The 23,644-nt window shown below is 43.2% G+C and overlaps 2 protein-coding genes across 3 annotated transcripts in view; both read right to left on the bottom strand.

Annotated features, from left to right (window-relative positions):
- Window positions 1-22,158, bottom strand: part of rhobtb3 (Rho related BTB domain containing 3) — a 31,852-nt gene extending 9,694 nt beyond the window's left edge. Inside the window, exons 1-10 of the mRNA XM_014332512.2 lie at window positions 20,379-22,158; window positions 19,780-20,011; window positions 18,750-18,942; window positions 16,433-16,590; window positions 16,043-16,151; window positions 12,905-13,100; window positions 12,569-12,765; window positions 2,515-2,624; window positions 1,127-1,232; window positions 278-451 (exon numbers count right to left, since the gene is read on the bottom strand). Of these exons, the coding sequence (XP_014187998.1) occupies window positions 278-451; window positions 1,127-1,232; window positions 2,515-2,624; window positions 12,569-12,765; window positions 12,905-13,100; window positions 16,043-16,151; window positions 16,433-16,590; window positions 18,750-18,942; window positions 19,780-20,011; window positions 20,379-20,380 (1,477 nt within the window). The 5' untranslated portion in view covers window positions 20,381-22,158. The remainder of the gene's footprint in view (window positions 1-277; window positions 452-1,126; window positions 1,233-2,514; window positions 2,625-12,568; window positions 12,766-12,904; window positions 13,101-16,042; window positions 16,152-16,432; window positions 16,591-18,749; window positions 18,943-19,779; window positions 20,012-20,378) is intronic.
- A 641-nt stretch (window positions 22,159-22,799) lies between these two features.
- Window positions 22,800-23,644, bottom strand: part of rfesd (Rieske (Fe-S) domain containing) — a 2,533-nt gene continuing 1,688 nt past the window's right edge. For both annotated transcript variants that reach the window (XM_005918660.3, XM_005918661.2), the window contains exon 4: window positions 22,800-23,393. In XM_005918660.3, coding sequence (XP_005918722.1) covers window positions 23,106-23,393 — 288 coding nt within the window. In that variant the 3' untranslated portion in view covers window positions 22,800-23,105. The remainder of the gene's footprint in view (window positions 23,394-23,644) is intronic.

Raw genomic sequence — 23,644 nt, 5'->3', positions numbered from 1 at the left:
CCTCTCTCGAGTGTTTTATGACTGGTAACGCTGATTATTTCCATTTCCAGTTGTTGCTGGGCTGTTATCATTACACTGATCAGACTGGGGACTTTCATCTCTTTCAAAAATCAAGCAAATCTCTGTTCAGATCTATCATCCCCCATTAAAAGGAAGCAATATCTAGGGCTAGTTTCCCATATTTAGCCACCCTAATCATTCATCCTACTGTGTACAACGAGACAGTGGTCATACCAGTGCAGCTATGCCTGCTGCTGACTAAGTGAAGGAAACTCACCAGGACAGCAGGAGTCGGTGTAGAGGTACTCGAGGAAAGACAGGAAAGTGTCTGAGGAGACGCCGTGGATGGGCACCACTCGGCTACGAGCCTCTGCATACTTCCCGCTGAACATGGCAGCCATGACATCACAGCGGGCCACCAACACTGCCCGGTGGGCTGGCAGCACACTCCCTAAATCACACGTGTGGAAAATTAACATGTAAAGTTGAAGTTTCTATGAAGCTTTTCGGCAGCCACAGAGTGTGAAGTGTTTGTGAGTAACATGTTTCATCTTGATGCATCGGCATGAAAAACTTCAATAGCCGCCATGAACACAAGCTGACTTCAGTCAGACATTCCTGCTAATATAGCAGAAGTGTAGAGTATAAATGTAATTTCGGCTTTTAATGAGTGATCGGTCACAACTGCCCATTTAAATGAACAGGAAATTATTGTACAACCTCTCAATGACACAAGTCTCATCATCGAGTACCATTAACAAGACAGATTTTCTCCATGACCTCCATGAAGTTTAGCGCACAGCTCAAGGGCACAAGGACAAGAAAAGCTGGCTGCAATTTTTATGAGATAAATATTGATTAGGAGAGGCTTTTTAGCATTATTTCTAAATTTCTCGATTTCATAGAGAAATGCTGAATGCAAAAGAGATTCTGCTGAGCTGAAACACGACCAGAATGAAAGAAAGCCCATTGCTGGGGCTATTTGATCTTATTTTGTCTCCAAATGGATGATCGGGCCAGGGACGGAGATCCTAATTCAATCACGGCAATAAAATATGACCTTGTTCTGCTGTGTTACATGCATTTGTAAATGTGGGTGTGTCTAATAGGATCAACGTGAACTTACCTTGCACCATGAAGATGACATCAGAGTATAGAGGAGAATTGAAGAGGTTGACGAGAGTCTGGGGACCAAGCTGAGCTGCCCTCGCACTCGGTGTGTCCCTGGTGCCCTGCACACACACACAAACACGCAAACAGTGGAGAAGAAGACAGAAGAATCGGCCAGTGAGAGTTGAAATTCCTCTGCTGCATATCAGGTACTCGTTACCAGCACAATTGCCATTCTGTGCATCTATCCCACATCCCCTGTGGAATACTAATGGCGTCTCTGCCAGTCTTGCTTAGCAGTACCCAAACATGCTCGAACTGCAATGCCAAGAATGTCATGAGTGGAACTGGCTAACACAGAACACAGTGAGAAGCAGACGGCAGTCCAAACTGTCTGTTATCAACACGCTCATGTATTCTGTACTGCACAGCGGGTGAAACTGGTGGAATAAGAAAATCTGTCAATGCGTGTGTGTGTGTTTGTGCTTTTTGCAAAGTGTATGTGCACACATGGATTTCAGTCCACAGTAGAGTGCCTTCAAAGCATCCCATTTCCACTATGTGACCTTTCTCAGTCAACTGAAGCGCAAAGAACTCCATAATTTCACAGTGAGAGAGTGAGACAGAGAGCAAGATCAACACACACAGTTCAAGTTGGAGGCAGAAACAAAATCAAGAGGCTTAAAATTTCATAAATCAATCAAAGCTCATGGAAAACTTATGGGAAATTAATTTATACAGGTCTCACAGAGTCAGATTCCCCGGAGGTGCTGGAGATGATGCGATCAAATCATGACAAGACATTAGGCTATCTCATTGCGTTAAAGTGGCCCAGCCGTCTCGGTGTGTCAGCTCATCCCAGCACCGCCTCAGGTAGAACTAGTCCTATCCAGATGGGTTGGTAGACTATGCGTGGTGCCAAAGGCTTGTCAGACACAGCCATGTCACATCTCTTTATCCCACTCTAAATATTAAAGCCTGCTGTTTTGTAACATAGAGCCATGTCATGCTCTCTGAGCAGCTGCAATTACACATTACAGGCGTGACGCTGCAGTTTCTAAAATAATTTTAGTGTGCATGTGTTCTTGTGTTGTGCTTTTTGCTCCTTGGAGGGTATCTCTTGTTTACTTTCTGCTAATTCCCACAGTATCCGAGAGGTGATTACAGGCAGTAATTATGTAAATATTCTAATTATAGCAACATTATTACTGTGCTGTTTCCAAACAAGTCGCACTAATTAAGGCACTCTTAGTCTGCAAATGCAAAACACATGTTATACATTCAAAGAGCAGATTTAACACATTAAAGTTATTTAACCTGTTTATTAAGGACAGACCAGTATCGGTGTCATACACACAGTCGAGCCTTAAACAAGATTTTTATTATTGCGAAATTTGTCCTCACCCTTTCTCTGCCGATGAGGGATCGTATTCGGTCTATAAGCTGAGCCACAGCGAGAGAATTCTTCAGCTTCTCATCCAGGGCCTCCTGGAGGTGGTCCCACTCCCACGCTCCTACAAAACATCCACAAACAACCCAATTCTATGGATCCACAATAGTTTACAGAAACACACAGGCAAACACTTTTCTAGCTGGCACTGTGCTCTGACCACCCACATACCTTACACCAAACACTTGAGGCCTGTTTTTGTCAAAGTTGGCTTGTTCTAAAATTTTTCTGTTTATGTAATCTGTTGTCATTATGGGTGGGGAGCCCAGTCCAGATTCCACCCAGCAAACTCAGAAACAGTGAATAAAAAAGGCATTTGTAGAACAAATCGTAAATCTGCCTTCAAACTACCTGGTTAGTAATTCATATTTTACTTTCATTTACGTCAGTGTACCTGGTGGCAGGAAGAGCTGGGCCTAGAGTCCACACAAGTCCAAAATGCCCTCAACTCACTTGGACTTCTGGGTAAAAAATTTGATTTGGGTATTTAAAGGTCACTGTGATCTCACAAAACACATTTTGGGCCATAATTCAACAATTAATGAAGGTCAATTAATATGGCAAAGTTTTACAGAAATGATTAATAGGAGAAAATTATGAAGTGATGACATTTCATATCAAAAGGTTAACACTGCAACACTTTTCTGACCTTTATTCAAGACCTAAGTCTGGTACTGAAGGAGTGAATGTGACCATCTTTTACATTTTACTTTACATTTAGTCACATATTGAATTAGTGATCTGCCATCTTCTGTTTTCACAGGCTACAAATTTGTTGAAGCATCCACATTTAACATTTTGTAGGTTCTTTGCAGCAAGTAAAGAACCTACAGTGTTCAGATCTGTATTGTATAGCAATCGACCTTATTGAACAAATAAAAATACACCCAGCCACTCATGGACCAAATAGCCTTTAACAACAGGTTCAATAGCCCATGCTACCAGCATACTCCCCACAGACTACCCTGAGAAACAATCCAATCCAATAATACAAGTCCATGTACACTGGCTGGGCAAACTCCCACAGACCTTCAATTATCATTGAGAGGATGAAGAGCTGATACAGTGACCAATGAGCAAAACCTCATTGTTTCTCCTGGATCTGAGGTTCAACTTATCAGTGGATTTCCTCTCCATTACTCCAGCACAGACTTCCTGAGAGGCCCAGGAGTGTGATCCCAAAATTTGGAGCATACTCTCCAGTTCCTTTTGTTAAAAAGGTGAGCCACCACTCCAGTCTGTTAATCAGACCTCAACACAATGCTGCAGCATATCAGTCTTGAGGACCACTAAAAGTCTTCTCTGCACATGCTATATAAGTCTGGTGAGACATAAATGTAAAAGCACACAATTAAAAGTTGTACCCTCTGTTTATATCACTCTGTCTTCCTGTATAGAAATATTGGCATAGTCCATACAAATCAGAAAAGGTACTAGACATGCTTAAAAAAAAAATCAAAGCATTTTCATATGTGGCTGGTATAGACAGCCTCAATGACTACAGACCTATAGCCCTCACGTCTGAGACACTATCTGTGTTTTAAACGGATAGTGTCTCAGCACATCAGAGACTGTCTACCCCCCCCTCCCTTGACCTCCACCAGTTTGTTTACAGGGCAAATCGGTCCACAGAGGATGCCATCACCATCCCACTCCACAGAGCGTTTAGCCATTTGAAGAACAGGAAAAGCTAACTGAGGATGCTCTTCGTGAACCATTCGACACCATAATCCCAGACATCCTCACTCCCAAACTGGACCTTCAGATTCCCCCTGCCACCTGGATCAAAGATTTCCTCACCAACCAGCCTCAATCAGGCCTCACCAATCCCCACCTCTCCTCTCCCTACTGTACGCCCTGTACATCAACCCACCCGACAAACGTCATAGTCAAGTATGCTGCTGTCTCATCTCTGATGGAGATGAGACAGCATATGGCACGGTGACACATACAGTAGTAGAAAATAACCTGAAGCTGAATGTCCTTAAAACAAAAGAACTCATAATGGACTTCAGAAAGCACAGACAGGTCCACTCCCCTGTCATTATAAATGGAGAAGAGGTGGAATCTGTTTCTGCCTTCAGGTTTCTGGGCACCCACATGTCTGCTGATCTCACCTGGATCCAAAACACAAACGCCCCAGTAAAGAAGACCCAACAGTGGCTGCACTTCCTCCGTGTCCTGAGGAAGAAAAACCTGGACCAGACGTTCCTGCTGGCCTTCTCCTGCTCCTCAGTGGAGAGCATCCTCTCCTACTGCTTGGGCGTTTGTTACGTAGGGGCCACAACTGAGAAGAGGAAGGCTGCACAGAGGGTTATTAACACCTCCCCCAAAAATCCTCTGCTGCTTTCTACCACCTCTAGAGACCATCGCCAGATCCTCCAGTCTCAGGAAAACCAAGCCCATCACAGGTGACCCCATGCACCCACAACCTGTTTGACCCGCTGCCCTCTGGTCGGTGCCTCAGGTCAATCGGGTCCCACACCTCCGGACTCACAAACAGCTCCTTCCGCTGTAAACAAACACTATTCCCCCACCCCTGCCCACCCACCTCATCAGTGTGAGCCATTGTTGGTGTAACCCTCATCACGCTGGCCACTCATATACAGACTCTATACTCAGACCAAGTCCTTTTGCACTGCTTTAAAGCACTTTGCTCTCCAATGTGCGTCTTTCTATTGTTTTGTATATATTCTTCTTGATTTTATACATTTCTCCCATTTGTTATTTATTTCTGTAGTCTCATTATTTATATTTTATTCCTGCACATTTGGTGTGGAGCACTTATAATTCTGTTGTACATGTACAATGACAATAAGTGGCTATTTTATTCTATTCTAATATTACAGTTAAATCACAAGTGACAGAAGTAAAAGAGGAGCACAGCGGTGCAGTAGGTAGAACTGTCGCCTAATCACAAGAAGTTTTCTGATAAAAACCTGCTGGTGAGCTCAGGCCTTTCTAGGTATGATTGTGAGACTGTGTGGTTGTCCGTGTCTGTCGAGGCTATACCCTACCTCTCGCCAAAAGTCATTTGGCATAGGCTCAAGCCCCCATGATTCTGAACTGGATAATTTGATACAAAAATGGATGGATATATAAGATACTAGTTTAATTTGTGAACCTGTTCTTCACATGCTGTACTGCACAATGTTCCTTTCAGGTAAATGCCAACATGAGCATGCTAACGTGCTTACAAAGTCTTGCATGCTGATGTTTAGAAGGTATCATTTACTACAGTGGCTTGCAAAAGTATTCGGCCCCCTTGAACTTCCCCACATTTTGTCACATTACAGCCACAAACATGAAATTCCAATAAAATTGATTCAAGTGAAAGACCAATACAAAGTGGTGTACACGTGAGAAGTGGAACGAAAATCATACATGATTCCAAACATTTTTTACAAATAAATAACTGCAAAGTGGGGTGTGCGTAATTATTCAGCCCCCTGAGTCAATACTTTGTAGAACCACCTCTTGCTGCTATTACAGCTGCCAGTCTTTTAGGGTATGTCTCTACCAGCTTTGCACATCTACAGACTGAAATCTTTGCCCATTCTTCTTTGCAAAACAGCTCCAGCTCAGTCAGATTAGATGGACAGCGTTTGTGAACAGCAGTTTTCAGATCTTGCCACAGATTCTCGATTGGATTTAGATCTGGACTTTGACTGGGCCATTCTAACACATGGATATGTTTTGTTTTAAACCATTCCATTGTTGCCCTGGCTTTATGTTTAGGGTCGTTGTCCTGCTGGAAGGTGAACCTCCGCCCCAGTCTCAAGTCTTTTGCAGACTCCAAGAGGTTTTCTTCCAAGATTGCCCTGTATTTGGCTCCATCCATCTTCCCATCAACTCTGACCAGCTTCCCTGTCCCTGCTGAAGAGAAGCACCCCCAGAGCATGATGCTGCCACCACCATATTTGACAGTGGGGATGGTGTGTTCAGAGTGATGTGCAGTGTTAGTTTTCCGCACACATAGCGTTTTGCATTTTGGCCAAAAAGTTCCATTTTGGTCTCATCTGACCAGAGCACCTTCTTCCACATGTTTGCTGTGTCCCCCACATGGCTTGTGGCAAACTGCAAACGGGACTTCTTATGGTTTTCTGTTAACAATGGCTTTCTTCTTGCCACTCTTCCATAAAGGCCAACTTTGTGCAGTGCACGACTAATAGTTGTCCTATGGACAGATTCCCCCACCTGAGCTGTAGATCTCTGCAGCTCGTCCAGAGTCACCATGGGCCTCTTGGCTGCATTTCTGATCAGCGCTCTCCTTGTTCGGCCTGTGAGTTTAGGTGGACGGCCTTGTCTTGGTAGGTTTACAGTTGTGCCATACTCCTTCCATTTCTGAATGATCGCTTGAACAGTGCTCCGTGGGATGTTCAAGGCTTGGGAAATCTTTTTGTAGCCTAAGCCTGCTTTAAATTTCTCAATAACTTTATCCCTGACCTGTCTGGTGTGTTCTTTGGACTTCATGCTGTCGTTGCTCCCAATATTCGCTTAGACAACCTCTGAGGTCATCACAGAGCAGCTGTATTTGTACTGATATTCGATTACACACAGGTGCACTCTGTTTAGTCATTAGCACTCATCAGGCAACGTCTATGTGCAACTGACTGCACTCAGACCAAAGGGGGCTGAATAATTACGCACACCCCACTTTGCAGTTATTTATTTGTAAAAATGTTTGGAATCATGTATGATTTTCGTTCCACTTCTCACGTGTGCACCACTTTGTGTTGGTCTTTCACGTGGACTTCCAATAAAATTGATTCATGTTTGTGGCTGTAATGTGACAAAATGTGGGAAAGTTCAAGGGGGCCGAATACTTTTGCAAGCCACTGTATCTTCGGTTTCCATGTGTGCATACTAAACAGGACTAAGCACAAAGTGCAGCTGTATCTGATGAGAATCTCATTTGTTTTTATGATAAACACACACTGGACATTTTGACTGGGTGATGCCTAACTTTCAATTAAAAGGAAAAGAAGCATTAACAGAAATGTTCAGTAGCCGTTGTGAAAATCTGTTGTGGGAGTAACAAGAAACACAAGAGATTGCCAAAGTCACACTGAGTCACCATGTCGAAAATTTGAATGTCTGCAAAAGAAATCATGACAATCCATTCAGCAGTTGCAGATATTTCACCCTGGACCTAAGAGGTCAACCAACCAACCAAACAAACACATAAATGCGCCAAAATATTCATAGCCACACCACTAATGCAGCTGAAAATGATCGCTCAACAGTAAACAAGGGCGAGAACAGATTGTCAGGGTTTAATGCACAGAGGTTTCTATAAAACAGGATGTAAAATATAACGACCCAGTAATTATCAGCACTGATGAACGTGATAAACCTAAACATAAAAAAAATCACAAAACTGCAGAAAAACAAATAAAATTGTTCATGCTGCTTCCTCAGCTGAGACATCTGGAGAAAACAGCTGGATTTCATTGCAGTGTACTACAATCTTAAATTGTAGATGCTTTATAAACGCAAAACATTCCTGTAGCTTGATTGGGGTGGCACACTCTGTCTCACTGGGACATAAACAGGCTGTCGAGGAAAGAAGGGAGCTGGTCTGGTCAGGATTTAGCTCATCATTAGTTCATAATGATGGTATTTGGCCTGATAGAGGGATTACCTCAACAAGCGGGGCCGGATAATGAAACTGTGTGGTGCAGACACCTCAAACGCAGGCCGAGAGATTAGCTCAAGCGCTGTCGTGCTTTTACGTGACGCAACTGGACACCAAGACTATGCATTCAAATAAACAAAAAGTGGACAGGCAAACAAGTTGGAGAAGAAATCATGTGTAAACAATTAAAAAAACAACAATCACAAAGACATTTCCAAGAAGTTTCATTCCTGGCTCTTAAGTTTAACTTCAACTAAATTCGAATAACACAGCAGCAAGGTCAGCAAATCAAACTTCTAAGATAATTTGAGATAAGATGCCCTAAAAAACAACTGGTCCTGAATGTCCTCACACACACACACACACACACACACACACACACACACACACACACACACACACACACACACACAGAGATCTGTGTCACAGACATGTACTAAACGTGTTAAACATGCACATACACACCACACCAACCAAGTGACAAATTCAATAGTACAGCAGCACAATACACAAGGAGACAGAGTCTCACAGTGTTAACATCACACAAGCAAAGTCGTGGCCTCTGTGACTGTCCATTCACACTCATGTGACAAAAACCCCAGGTTTGGAATAACACCATGGGTGTGTGTGTTTACTGATACATGATATATTGTTATGCAAATTAGCTCTGGAAAGCCAAATAAAATAAGCGACAACTGCCAGTTGTTGAATCACAGTCAAAAAAAAAAACTATCCCATCTCTGGAAAGGCAAAGTACAGCTTGTTGTGGATTTACTGCAAATGAACAAATATTGGCTCGCTGAGCTCTGAATATTTCTGTGGGCAAAGAAGACGCTCATTCACATCTGATTAGCCAATTCAAGAAAATACACTAGCACACACTCGGTATATGAGGTCAGCTGCTTTAAACATACAGTGAGACCCACCATTTTGAAGGTTAACATTAGTCAATTTTTACACGAGACTTAACACCGTCTCCCTGCAGTCTTTTATGAAAACAGGGTATTCGTAGTCCACTCAGCACACGCACACATTCCTCCTGCTATTCTCTCCAAGCACCCCCCCCCACACACACACATACACACACACACACACACACACACACTCACACACAAACTAACAGTAGTGCTCAGCTTTTTACCATCACATTATCTGCAGATGAGCAGGGTCTTACTTCCTTCTCCCCCCTGGTCCCAGTTTTTCCACTCTACCCTATCCCATCTTCCTCCTCTCTTACTCAAAGAATATCCACACAAACACACAAGGACTATGTACACATGAACACACACACACACTGCCCTCCCCTTATTTCAACTGCTGGTTTTCTTATTCTTATTCAGACAGTCACTCAGAGAGAATCAGTCTAACTCTATAATCTTCTTCCCTCCTCTGCTTACCCTCCACCAGCCGCATACACTCTCAGCTTACGTGTTTGTGTGTCTACTTCTGCTGTTGATTTGTTTGTGTGTCAGAGCATCGACGCGACTCACATGCACGTTAACAGACAGCCAGGAATCAGATGTTTGCACAGCTTTTTTTGCCATAAGGATTTGTGCACACCGTGCAGCCTGTGTTGAAGTGCCAGCTAGCAGGCATTGCGAGCTGACATGCAGCAGGCACAGCACCACAGACTCTAAGCTGTGGGAGCGAGAAGATTTTTTTTATTACATTGCTAAAGTTGAAGAAAATATTGCATGCCTGCTTTACTGGCTTCACACCCGACTCGAGAACACACTGGATGCAACTGCCTCAGTGTTTACAGTGCCTCAGATGTTTTGTGCTTGCATGCTTAGTCCGTGAGAACAACCTAATAGATGGCATTGGAAATTATACAAGACAGGTGCACTTTATCATTTCTTGATGTAAATATAAGCCCCCAGGAACAGGTGGCAGAGTCTGACTCTATCAGCTAATCACATTCACAATTACAATGATGTACCAGTGTGCCAACCCCTCTTGCTGTCATTCCATAATGTTTAATAGAAATACGCTACGAGAGAGACAAAAGACACACACATGTCCTGAGGGAGCCAAGGGAAGTGCAAGCGTAGCTCCAGAAAGGAGTTCAAGATCACACTACTACAAAATGATTGATCTGGTCCTAGATTAAAATACTACAGTTGCTTACTATTAAGTACTTTCAACTTGACTGACTTCTGTTCCTCGGCGTAATGGAACATTGGACAAGGCCCAGCAGCAGGAAAACTGCCTTCTGCTGCCACAGGACCATTAATCATCACATCTAAATTATTAGAAAAAGAGTAACTGCTTTTAGGGAATAGATTTCCCTTCCTGTGAATGTCAGTCCAGCTATGTTTGCTCCAGTTGTAATGTACCTAATGTGTCTAAATTAGCAAAACAGGAAACATCAAGGATGCAGCACTGGCTTTGGCAACATAAAAAAATATCACTACAGGACTGCATTGATTAAATATGTCATAAATGTATACAATGGATCAAATATTAATAAGCCTGTAGTATTCAGTAAAAATAATAATTTCAATGTGCACTTTCCAGAAATCATGTAGCGCCATGGAAGTGCAATGACTGAGTTTTATCTGGATAAAGTACTTTGTTTGGACTCCAATGCTTGGAGACACTTTTTTGTCTTTTCTGATTTCCAATTTCTGTTTGGCACTTTCTGTACATGTGATCCTGCTGCCAGGGTGTCCGTTTGGGCAACTCGATGCTGGCGAAATCACAGGCCGCTAATCGGCTGAGATGAGAGGCTCGTCTGTGGTTTATCTGTTGTTTCCATTTAAGCTGGTCCAGCTTTTAACACAGAAATTATTTAGCAACACAAACTACACCACAGTATTTAGATTGCAGTCTGGTATAACTGTTCTTAATTACCAAAAAAACTCTCATTTTATTCAGCCACACTAGCAGCATGGCTGGAGGAATGACACTATAGATCAGCTACCTACTTTACACCACAATAAAACGTCATGATGGTTAAAATCCATCAGATTATGGTGAGCCTCTATCTTTCACAAGCACAGGAAAAGCCAACCAAGAGATGAAGACTAAGAATCCTGCCAAGCAATGGTGCAATCAAACCAGGCTCCAACGTTTGTTATTTTAAATTTACTGTCTGCAAACATCTCTCAAAATTATATCCATAGTTTATTGAACAGTCTCTGATGCATAAACTATACAAATCTGCCACAAATCCTCATCCAGCAAATCTGCAAGAACAAAACTCCCTTCAGCTGCCCGCCCCTGGCCAGTCAGCCAGAAAAATTTGCCCCCTTAGTAATGCTAACAACATTTTCATCTTTGGCCTGTGTTCATAATGCCGTGTGAAACTGTAATATTTTCTTAGTCTGTTGCTTAGCACTAAATAGTACATGTCTGTATTTGAGCATCTGTACAGTTTAAGGATGCAGCTTGCCAACCAAGCTGACTATTGTTAGATTATAACTTAATTCTCCAACCTCTTATCCAAATACGGTCATTTCTGGCACCAAAAAAACAGCATGGCAGCTGCCAATACTCCAGCATAAATGCACACTCCAGAAACGAATGAGTGACATCATGATAGCTATGTCAGTCCTAATAATAATTGCTTTACTAGACTTGTTATCAGTGTTACTGCTTATAAATAGCTTTTCTAACTAATATAGGTGCCTGTACATTTACAGCAACACTAGTTTAATGCCCAATCACACATCCATCCATCTTCTTCACTAATTCAGGGTTGTGTGGGGTAATGAAGCCTTTCTAAGATGATCAGACTATAAATTAAAGGTAAGGAAAACAAAACAAAACAAAAAAACAAAACCCTCTTCCTGTCAACCATTTACCTTCATGCATTTTGCTTTTGTCTATATATTACTAATACGAGCAATGAGCAATGTATCCAAAGCGTACCCAGAACAGTTTCCTAGCAAAGAAGGGATTTTTCAGATTACAGAACCTTTAATCTGCAGTCTGCAGCTACGTCTGTGAGGCCTGTGAGTTTTCTGTCAGCTGGTACAACACATACAGTACAGGATATCACACCACTTCTCTTTCTTTTGGAAAAAGAGAGGTTTGTGATATAGCTTCATTTTCTTTGACCTTAGAAAACATCCATCAGCTAATTTAAGATAAGATAGAACTTTATTAATCCCTCGGGTGGGTTCCTCTGGGAAATTCGACTTCCAAAAAAAGCACAGCAACGACCGAAGTTACAGTTACAATTTGTCAAATTGTTCGATTTCATTCAGTCACACTAGGAATCAGGTGGATTTCCACATTCAGTACCTCGAGAGCTTACAAGTGGCTGTTAAATTGGATAAATGGACATGATGGCATTTTCTATAAAGATACATAACAGCAGATTTAGGATAACAGCAACAAATCTTTCTTTGGATGGAGGTTTTTACCTCTATAAATGAACATGAGAGTCTCCCACAAGCACATGCACAGCAGGGGGTCCTTCACCACCAGACGAGTGAGGCGTCCCGTCAGGTGTCCATCTGATCTCGGCATGTCATCAATAATACTCCCATCCCAGGTGGAAAGCAGCGAGTGGGGACCTCCGTCACGCTCTCTGCAAACACACCGCGACTGTGGACGTTCCCTGTCCAACCAGAGATAGAAGAAAATGTTTCAATTACAGAGAAGTTTGCCGAAATAGTTGGGCTCTCGCTGGCTACAGACTCAGGTGGTGAAATAGGATATTAAACCCCATGCTGTGAAGAGGTTAATATCTCTCCTACCTGGTCTTGGGCCCAAGGAGTAGCTGTCTGAAGTACGGGCTGACAGCACACAGCACAGCGGCATGCGCCCAACCCAGTTCTTTCCCAGAATCCCCGGCATAGAAAGCCACATCGGCGAACTGCACGCCACGCTCCAACAACCACTGCATGTCCTGGGAGAAGCTGGACTCCTCCACTCTAATAGGGGGAAGACGAGCTGAACAGAAGAGAGCAACAAAAGAAACGAGTGAGGATGGACAGAGATGATGAGCAATTACTGCTGAAATTCAGTTTGCCTCCATATCAAAGAATAACACAGAATATTGAATGGGCTTGTTATGTTCAAAGCCTCTCAGGAGTGTTTTAGTATTGATATTTGGTGTACTCAATTTTCCTTCAGTCTGCCTTGTTTACTTGTACTTGTGTTTTCTTGGGAGGCTGTTGGCAATGAGTTTTGACAAAAAATTGGGGTGTACAATGCAGGTCGAGGGAGTGATCTTGTCAGCAACAGCACAGTGAGATTTTAAAGCCAAGAAAAAGAGACAGGTCATTTTTGTCCTTTCTCGTTGCTCATGTTTAAAGAACGGCTTCCAGGTACGTTTGTCTTTGCATTAATAACAGTCCTTAAAAGATGAAAGTAGCTCAAGGCTGCTGCAGTGAAATTCTGGTCTAGTCTGGTCTGGTCTGGTCAGAGACTGAAAAAGGACCTGAAGTTGACCTTTATTTGTCAACTTTACTTTTAAATTGTTTTGGTGATAAAACACTAAAATGAACAGCACACCCCAAAACTTTGGAATTAAAAAGATTTGGAACTAATCTAATAAATGAAGAAGACACAAAAAGGAAAAACCAACAAAAAAAGACAACGATTTGCAGTGAACTGCGTGACAAACGTGAATACACAGAAAATTGCAACGAAGAAAAACACAACAAAGCGTCTCTTGGAAAAATGGGAGGCAAAGCTGTGCACGCTCAGTGATTCATGCATTCATGAAGTCAAATTAGTAAAAAGTAAAAAAGCACTGAGCAGGGGAACAAAGAAGGCAGGGCGAGGGAGCTTCAGCTTCACTAATCATTGGCCTATTATATTCCTATTGATGCTTAATACTTACTGCACCTCTGTGGAGCTCATCTCCTTTTTTATGAGTGCTCTGTTTTAGCCATGACAACTGTGCCGCTTCTTAATCCCCGTATGTCATATTTAATGTAAGCTACACCGTAAAGGGAGCTAAGCAGTGTCGAACGACACCAATAAATCCTGCAGGCACTTGCTGCCATTTTTTTGGCAGCACTTAAAAATGTCAGTCAGATTTAAACAGGCGAAGCGGAAACCTGCTCGGATCGATATTTAACACAGGTTTAACAGCGTAGTTTGTGTTAAATATGTTCAGGTGTTTGGGTTTTTTTAAAAGCATGACTTTGCATGCAGGAATGGCCATAGCAGAGAGGAGAAGAAAAGTGAACCAAGGAGTGCAGCTCTGTATTCTAACCCCCTCCCTGAATACAACACCAGACTACTTCGTCTACTCGAGGTCTTGGAGTTGTTACTTTTAATTTCCTGGTTTCAAATTCAGCGCACAGACAGCTTTCAGTTTGTGGCAACATCCAGCAGCCAGTTGCAGCTTTAATCAGACTCTCTTGTATACAATTAGGACAAAGAGCGTCCAAAAAAGCAGAGCATTAAGAGAAAGGAAGAGCAGCAGACATGCAGCCACCGAGCACTCCAGCTCAGCCCGTTTCTTTTTCAGCGTTTCTACAGTAATCAAACTCGCTGTGTCTAAGCTGTTTGCTGTGTGTCAGCCTTTCTGTGAGGTTTAGCCTCTTTTGATCATTTATCTCCTCATAATTTGTGGTCTTTTGCAGAATGTGACTGGATAAGACGCAGTTTGATTAAGTCTGCAATAAATCTGCAAGGGCCTCAAAAAAAAAAAAAAGCAAGAGAGAGAGAGAGAGAGAGAGAGAGAGAGAGAGAGAGAACTTTTAACATGAGTGGCTTTTTGCAGCTTAATTGCAATTTCATCTAAAATTCTGAATTTCAGATAAGCAGACTAAGACTAAATAACATCTTAAGTAATTAGTCAGCAATTAACTGGCAACTTTTTGATTTATAATGGACCATTTGAGTCATTTTGTAGTGTGAGCGACTTAAAGAGAGAACTGGGAGAAACTGTCTGGTCTTTCTTTGTTTTTTTAAACATCCATGATCGCTCTTCTCTAGATCAGCGGTCCCCAACCCCCGGGCTTCGGAGTTGTTTGGTTCCGGGCCGCGAGAGTTGAGGCTCAGGTGTGAAATGTATGGTTTTCAGGGGGTTTATCGGTTTTCAGCGTTATTTTGTTATCGTTTTTATCGTTAACTCGGTTTTCCTGGGTCTTTTCACGTGTGTTATGAATAAATCTTCTTTTTTTCGGTACCGGTACTAGTTTTATTTTGTTGTATTTATCCGCGACACCTTAAAGGCCGGTCTGTGAAAATAATGTCAGGCATAAACCGGTCCGTGGCGCAAAAAAGGTTGAGGACCGCTGCTCTAGATTTTAGAAGCTCATCACCATTGCCTTGACAAAAATCATTATAATCAACACATTTATTTGGTTATAAAGATAATTTTTTGTTGTTGGGGGAAACATATTGTGAATAATTAACTTCAACAATAGGCATGAAAAATTAAAAACACGTAACATACATGACCAAGCGCTGAACTGACAACATGAGAGGGCTTCACTAAAAGATGAGGTTAAGGAGTAATCCCACAGTCTCATAAGAACAATCATTGAGCTGCCTCCACCAAACGCAGGGAACTCAGCTGTTACTGCTTCTGTTTGCTCAGGCTAAAATTGATTCAAATGTCAGTGAATAAAAGTAGTCTACCTAGCTCTTTGTCTTTCCAGTTTGGAACAGAGCGTATTGATCCAGATAAAACCTTTGTGCTCAGCTCTTTTTATGGCTATGTAAGCTCAAAAGGTAACAATCCATCCAGTTCACTGAATGTTTCTAAACACCATAAACACGGCAATTGACAAAAATATATATAATTAAGAAATATATTTTTAAAAAACACACACAGGCTACAAATCTGCTTAAATTAATTAAAAATGGCAGGCATGCATGACACTTGAAACAAAGCCAGGATAACTCATTGCTTGGCATAGTATTCCTCTGACCTGGCTGTTCTAAGTGAGGGGGGCGAAGTTCATTCACTTTATTTCCTCGCCTCTTCTCTGGCCTCTCTTTGGCTTTGTGTTTCAGACACTGAATCATGAAGTACTCCAGCTAAACAACACAAACAACATACATGTTATTTCAAAATCTGTACAAATATAGTGAAGTTACATCATCATCTTGTTGCTTTAGAAATAACTTCCCGGGACGTCCAACCTGTCACTGTCCCCCACTACTAAACACTGTATCTACAATCTGGAAACGCAGAGTTACTCTACTTTGAAGGAAAAGAACATCGTGAGATGTGTTTTTCTCTTTCTCTTCTTTGGGGACGCTGAGCCAAAAACACACCACAGCATCAACTCTGACTCCAGTGTTGCATCATCACTTACCACGCTGCCAAAGTAGCGACCCACGAAGACATGGTTGAGGGAGGGCAACTCCAGATAGGTGGCCCCCAAGTCCCGGGACAACTGCAAACCTTCACTGTGAGGTACGCAGCTGCTCCAGTCAGAGGCACACAGTGGACACGTACAGGGGGGGCCTTCATCTGAAAACAGTAGAATTCAAGTGTAGGATGAGGTAATGCACACTTTACTAATAACTAGTTTATGTGTGTATATCTGAAGGAATACATGTGCTATTGATGTTACATTATCCTTTTTGAGAAGCATGAACCTACTAAGGCAGTACTAGATCCATGTGTGACTCAGTGAGTTCTACTGAACCACTCAAGCACAGAGGAAGTGGAAAAGAATAACATGCCTGTGACAAAGGAGTAGCAGCGCACTGAAGGGCACTCAGCAAAATTGAACAGATTCTAAGAAATAATTTGATTTAAAATAGTCACAAACACACCCTCCCTTCAGGTGACTGAAATTCCCATGGCAAACACTTAGCCTGTTCAGATGAGCAATGTTCCTCAATAATTACAATAAAAAGTTGTAGAAAAATAAACAATAATAAACAAAAAACAATGCCCTTACTTCCGTCTTACAGAATGCAAAAGTGTTGTGTTGTTAGTCAGTGCTGCTGGAGCAAAAAATACATTTTGCAAACTAAACTAGAATGGAAAGCATGTTTCACAAATCAGAACATATGAACCAGATGCTACAACCACATGTGGCTTTTATGGTGTGGCCTCGCCCTTTTTCCCGATTCCTCAATTCTTTCTCTGGGTGACTATGTAGAGAGCTAGCGAGGGTTTTTAAAAGGGAAAGCATGCATGCGTACGTTTGGATTTTAAAAATATTTCTGCTGCACACCCCAAGCTGCAATTTCTTCAGGAAGTTAATGGGGGGGGGGTGTCAGTAATTGTACAGCAAGATCATATAGATGTGTAAAATCTGCAGTGGCACGTGGACTAGGACTGGCTGTACTGTGGCATGTGTGCACAGGGAGACCACAGAAACAGAATCAGACAGAAAATTAGAGGGATTATCTTGAAGGAGAAAAAAAAAAAGACTAGAGCAAGGGCTGCACAAAGGAGGAGAGAGAAAGGCAGAATCTGCAGGACATACAGCCAAGTCCCGAGGCACTGGATAAATCATATTGCTAATAACCCACAGGCGTGACACAGAGACGATGGCAGGCTGAGAGCGTGTGAGTGAGTGCAAGGGTGGCAGCAGGAAAAGGAGTGTGTGTAAGTGCGCGCGTGAGCATCGGAGCGGCTGTGACTTGGCATATCAGTGGTATGTTTGTGCGAGCAATGGTGTGCGTGCGTGCCCTTGGATAAATCTGTCTGCGCTCCTCCGTTCTTCGCTGGTTTAATGGCTGCATTAATGCACGTGCGGCAGCGCTCCCCCTGCCACAGATGTGCCTTAGGTGGTCTAAAGACAGGAAGCGCTCAGACCTCAGCCGTCATTCTCTGCAGTCACAATGGCGGGGGGGGGGGGGGGGGGGCTTGCATGAAACTACTCACAGCAGCTGCTAAAAAGAAAAGAAAAAGAAAAAAACACAAACACAAACAAAAGCTCTGGTCTACAGTGATCCACTCCCCTCTCGTTTTTCTCTCTCTTCAGACTTGACTTTCACTGTGATCACGCTGCTGCAGTGCTCTGACAGGATTTCAAAGTATGTTGAGCACACGTGCTAAAAATATAACCTGGTACATTTGATGGGCTTGTTTACAGGATTTAATTTTAACAGGGTGTGGGTCACTCACTGAGATGCCAACACATGTGTGTTATGTTAATGCTTATTTTGTTAAGCAGCCTCCAGTAAGGCTGTATATGTGTGCTCTATCCTGCTGAAGGCACATACTTCTGTTCTGGTGCACTTTTTTTTTTTTGCACCACGACAATGAACTCTTGTCTACAAGCAAGGCTTCTTTTTTTTGGAACAGAAAAGCCCCAAAGTTGTACTGTACACTGTACTTCTTTGGAGTGTTTCCTGTGGGGAAGCATGTGAGCTGACAGCCTGAAGGCAGCCAAGAGGAGATTTAATCATGAGCATCCTCCTCATTGCTGTGTGGACATGCTAGAGGATACAAGACTCACTGAGTGATCTCAGCAAGAAGAGCATAATGCTGTCCCAAAACCAAAACCAACAGCTTAGGTAACAGTCAGCTGACCTGAAATTGCCAGGATATCCAGTACAGTGACAGCTCATATGCAGCAAAGATAAACAGTTGGAGGGTTGGCAAGCCATGTTGGCTAAACTAAACTAGGTCCTGCTCCAACAAAAACACAGAACAAAAGGCATCCTCACCATTCAGCCGCGCTCCCACAGCAACGAGGATGACGGGCACGCCCCAGTGCCTCAGGAGTGGGCGGAGTCTCGGAGCATAGCCATTCCTGACCTGCTGGAAGGCCAGCTTGTCAGTGACTGAATATTTAATAACTAAAATGTCCGCCTGCTCAAGAACTTTCCGAACACTGGCCCAGTCGCTGTCCAGCAAGTCCTAGAAAGGCAAGGAAAGGATGACATTTGTAAATAGATGGAGGGCTGAGACCTACACACCTACAAAGACATACACAGAGATGTATCTACACCCCTGTCTTCACCACACCTCATATAAACCTAACGCTTCCTCTCATGTAAGTACAAATTCATCAGTGAAAACTGGGTTTTTTAACTTTACCCCCTAGAGATCTTTATGAGGCTAGCTACTCTAAACCAACTTAATTCAACCCATTAGGAAGGAAAAACACTTCAGAAAGCTTTGAGCATTTTGAATTAAAAATAAAAGGCAGAGACGGAGAATTAGACAAACAGACTTCCACCAGCAACACCCCTGACGGGGTTAGACAGGCCTATAATAGGATGCATACAAAACCCTAACAGTGCATATGCTATTAAGAACAAAGGTTCTTTCATCAGGTTTTTTCTGCAATGCATGTTAAAATAGCGTCCTAAGAATAGAGACGTTTTTATAAAGCCTGCAATCAGCGCTGCAAGGCAAGGGCTGCTGGAAGTTGAAATGTTGTAGAAGGCTGTATCTTCTGAGAAACAGAAGCAGACTGAAAAGTAAACAGCATATACATTAAGTAACTCACATTTTCTCACAGTACTCTGGAAATGCCTTTGATTTGGCATAAAATTTGCAGATTGTTATTTTAAACAAACAAACTATCAAGAGGATGTAAATGTAGAGGAAAAGAGCCATAATAGCACTTGAAGATCAGACTTACAGTGCACAAATACATGCACAAGCCAAAGTCATAATGTAACAGCTGACTCATGCAGGTGTCTCTGCTTCTCTCAGTCTGCTCACTCAAACACACCACCTGTCTCTTACCCAGCTGGGACAATCCCGAACCACTACCGTGACATCTCCAAAGACACGTGAGGTGTACTCCATGAAAGCCGGGTTGTGCATACTGCTCTCTAGGTCGCACGGTCCCACCATGGCTCCCTGACCCAAGTAGCTCCACAGCAACCCCCCCTGCAGCTGCCCCTGCCCCAACATCTCATCTCCTGGACCGACTCCTCCGGGGCACTCGCTGCCCAGCGCCACGATGTGGATGGACCTGCAAGCCAGACAACTCGTGGTTGAAAGTGGACTGAAGGCATCACACAGGTAGATGATGGTGATGATCAAAGAGCACCGAGGGAGCGGAGGCTCCTCTCTTTGCACTGGACCTTATTATTCATGTCTCTCACGGAGACAGTGCATCACGGCTATGTCACTGAAAATCACTGAAGAGAAGCTCGCCCAGGCCTTCATTATCACACCTGAGTGGGTATTATGTTAGAATAATTCAGACGGACAAATTATTCCCGCTATCTTTGTGTGTTTTCCAAGCAGTGATATACTGAAAAAAATCAATAAGGCATGCAACCAGGAGCCCCATCTCTTCATAAGCCTTAATGAGTTGCAGCTCCAGAGGAACTTACATTGTGGTCACCGCGGTTTCGTTCCGCTGCTTTATGCTATGGAGCCCGTTTCCCTCTCACGGTGCCTTTCCACGCCAGTCTGCAGTCAAGGCTCGCTTTTTCCGCAATGAGCCGCGGCTCGGCTCCGTCGTTAATCCCTCTCATCGGTGGCTGGCCCCCCGGGAGCCCGGCTGTAGGGGGAGTTTCGCAGTCACGGGCATTTCCCCGTCTCGTTATTCATTCATAAAAGCGGAGTTCGACACCGTCCCGAACCGACCGCAGAGGCGCACCGGACAGCCCAGCCGGCGGAGGAGGAGCAGCAGAGTGTGTAAACAGCAGCGCCCATGGACAGACAGCCAGTGCGCTAACAGGCGAACAAGTTGTCAGTCGGTAGGAAACAATTAACTACGGAGAGGGAGGGTAGCTTCGCGCCTCGGTGTCCAGACTGTATAGATGACGTCGGTGGATGAAACAAAGTGTCGCTAGCAAAATAACAACTGGGAAGGGAGAGAGAGAGAGGGAGAGAGGAGGGCTGACTGAACCGTGAGCGGCCGCGTCTGACTCAGCAGCACGCACGCGCGGACATACACGCGCCAACACACGCGCACAAACGAACACCCTCACCCGTTTTTGTTTACTCGGACTTACACCTTGTTGCCTCACCGCAGCTTTGCCCCTCTGCACGGCACGTGTGCGCGCCTGCCACCATTCCGCTGCCCCACACTGTCACCGCACTCCTCCACAGGCGTTCACACAAAAGTTAATTACCTCGAGCTGGAAGCACGGTGCTCAGTGTTAATGACAGGGATAACAATAATGACCACCAAAGTGAGCACGCGACCGGCTATTTGCTGACACTGCGACGACATTTAAAATGCTTAAACCAGCTTTTTTTCGGGAGGTGTTTTGTTGTTGTGGGAGAGGTAGGTAAAAGGTAATAATAAGATCTGGCTGGCCCTCTTGGAAAAGCTCCAGGGCATCCACTGAGAATTGAGGGGAAGAATAGCCTGACCCTTAAAGGCTTAATCAGAGCCTCATGGGTCATTCGCAGCCATTATGAATAATGCATAACATAAAACCAGGGCTTGAGTTTGAATGCCCTTCTACACTGAAAATCTGTGTTGCTTACATGCTCTCCTTCTGGCAGATGCACTGGCCCTGCTAAGCACTTTCCCCACAGTCTGCTCTTTATCTTGACGAACAGCCCACCGCTTGACCTATTGCAAATGACCACCTGCAGACAATGGCCACTGCCTTCTGTCAAGACTCCCAACTTGATTATGTAATTAAACTGCCCCCTTATTCCATGTAAACCATGGGTCTTTCTTGACTGTATCTGAAGACTCACACAGTACTGAGTTTGCTATAAGCCAGCTAGAGAACAGCATCATTCATGCACAGAGGGGCTCTATACCCCACAGCATTTGTGCTCTCAACCAATGTCACTATTGTACAATTCTGGTACAGAAACAGAGAAATAATCTGAATGTGACAGGCTGCCTTGACCCGTCATATCAAATGGTTAAGAAATGCTACAGCCTCATTCTTTTCACTGCATGTGAAGTATAGGAAAGCCATGCATTAAGTCACATTAATTCTACTGACATGTGATGAAATAGATAATAATAACACTAACTGTATGTATTTTCCCTGCTTTGTGAAATTGTTAATTCATTCGTCCATCCATCTTCTTTTGCTTATCCAGCTAATGCCTGCAGTTGAGCTACAGCAGGGGTGTCAAACTCAAATACACAGTGGGCCAAAATTCAAAACTGGAACAAGGTCGCGGGCTAACATTAATATTTATTGAAAAAAAAATCTTCCTCCAGATTTAAGAATGAATCTTTTCTTATGGACTCAAACAAGTTTTGCTGAAAAACTGAATATGGAACAAGCAAAGCTTAATACTAAACAATATATATAGTAGCTGTATAATACCAGTAAGCCAGCTCTAATAGTAATTTGGTATGGCTTCATGGGCCAAATGTAAATAGGCTGCGGGCCAAATTTGGCCCGCGGGCCAGAGTTTGTCACCTATGCAATACTGGATACAAATAAAAGTATCCCCAACAAAAACCATACATTTTATACAAAATATGCAGGGCCCCCTCAGAGGCCGCAGAGCCAGACAAATGCGTGCTGTATCTGCAACCCTCCAAGACTTTTTGGATTATCTAATTTCTCAGCAAACAGGTTTTCGTTTTTTGCAGTTACTGGGGAAAAAATATGTGACAATAATCCCAAATACGTAAATCTATGCAGCCTCTGAGATCATATACTTGCGTTCTAAAGCCATTTGAAGCAATACAGAGACTTGGATACTGCAAAACCACTCCACTCTAGGATCTCATCAGTGCTACTGATTCCTTCCCTGTATGCATACTACACAAAGAGTATTGGATGTCACTGTCCTATATGAGATGGATGACACAGAAATCCAAATTCATCCTTAGAAATGTTTATTTAGAGATGGAGATGATGCTATTGACAAACAGACATCAGTGTTAAATGGCAATGCTTTACCAGTGTTTGAAATAAACCATCACCCAAACAAACGTGTAAATACAGTCAAAAATGACCAAAAACAAGAGCCACTTTAGAGCTATCTATCCAACTGAGTGCTAATAAATTGACCACAGAGTGCATGTCATCACTAACAACCTTGCCATACAGTCATCATGCAATTATTTAGAGGAGATCAAAGCAGACAAAAAGAAAACACTTGGGTGCAATCTTCATCCATTACTGTCAAGATGTTTCCTTCTCAGACGCCTCAGCTTTGGCTCTTTCTATTTTGCCTTTTTCTCCTTGGTAGTAATCTGATTCGATCCAATTTGGGTTATCGGAGAGCTTGACGTAGATCTCCCCGTTGTTCTCTGTGACTGTGTGCGTTCTCTGCTTCACACCCTTGGAGTACCATCTGGGCACAGGTGGCTTTTCCTTGGGGTTGTTGCCTTTGTATAAGCACTCCCCTTTGGCTAGAGTGAGCTTGTACTTATGCTTCGGACAAATTATGCACAGCTTGCTGTTAATTTCCTGCATGTGGACAAAAGGCAGATAAATGACCTTGTGTGTATGTCATTTTAGGTTTCTTTGCACTATAAAATAATAATACAATATCCTCACAGCCTTAGCCCAGCATTTGCCTTTAGTCATTATTGTGCAGATACAAGAATATGTTAAATCAGGAATGAGATAATAACTTAAGACAAGGCAAAGAAAGTTTATTTATATATCACCCTTAAATGCTATAGTCATTCAAGGTGGTTTAAAGGGGGGGGGGGGGG

This window comes from Haplochromis burtoni, unplaced genomic scaffold (assembly GCF_018398535.1).
Source record: "Haplochromis burtoni strain Fernald_Lab_line unplaced genomic scaffold, NCSU_Asbu1 Contig_32, whole genome shotgun sequence".
Classification (NCBI taxonomy): domain Eukaryota; kingdom Metazoa; phylum Chordata; class Actinopteri; order Cichliformes; family Cichlidae; genus Haplochromis; species Haplochromis burtoni.
The sequence above is the reverse complement of the archived record's forward strand: the minus strand, read 5'-3'. Positions and strand labels throughout refer to the sequence as shown.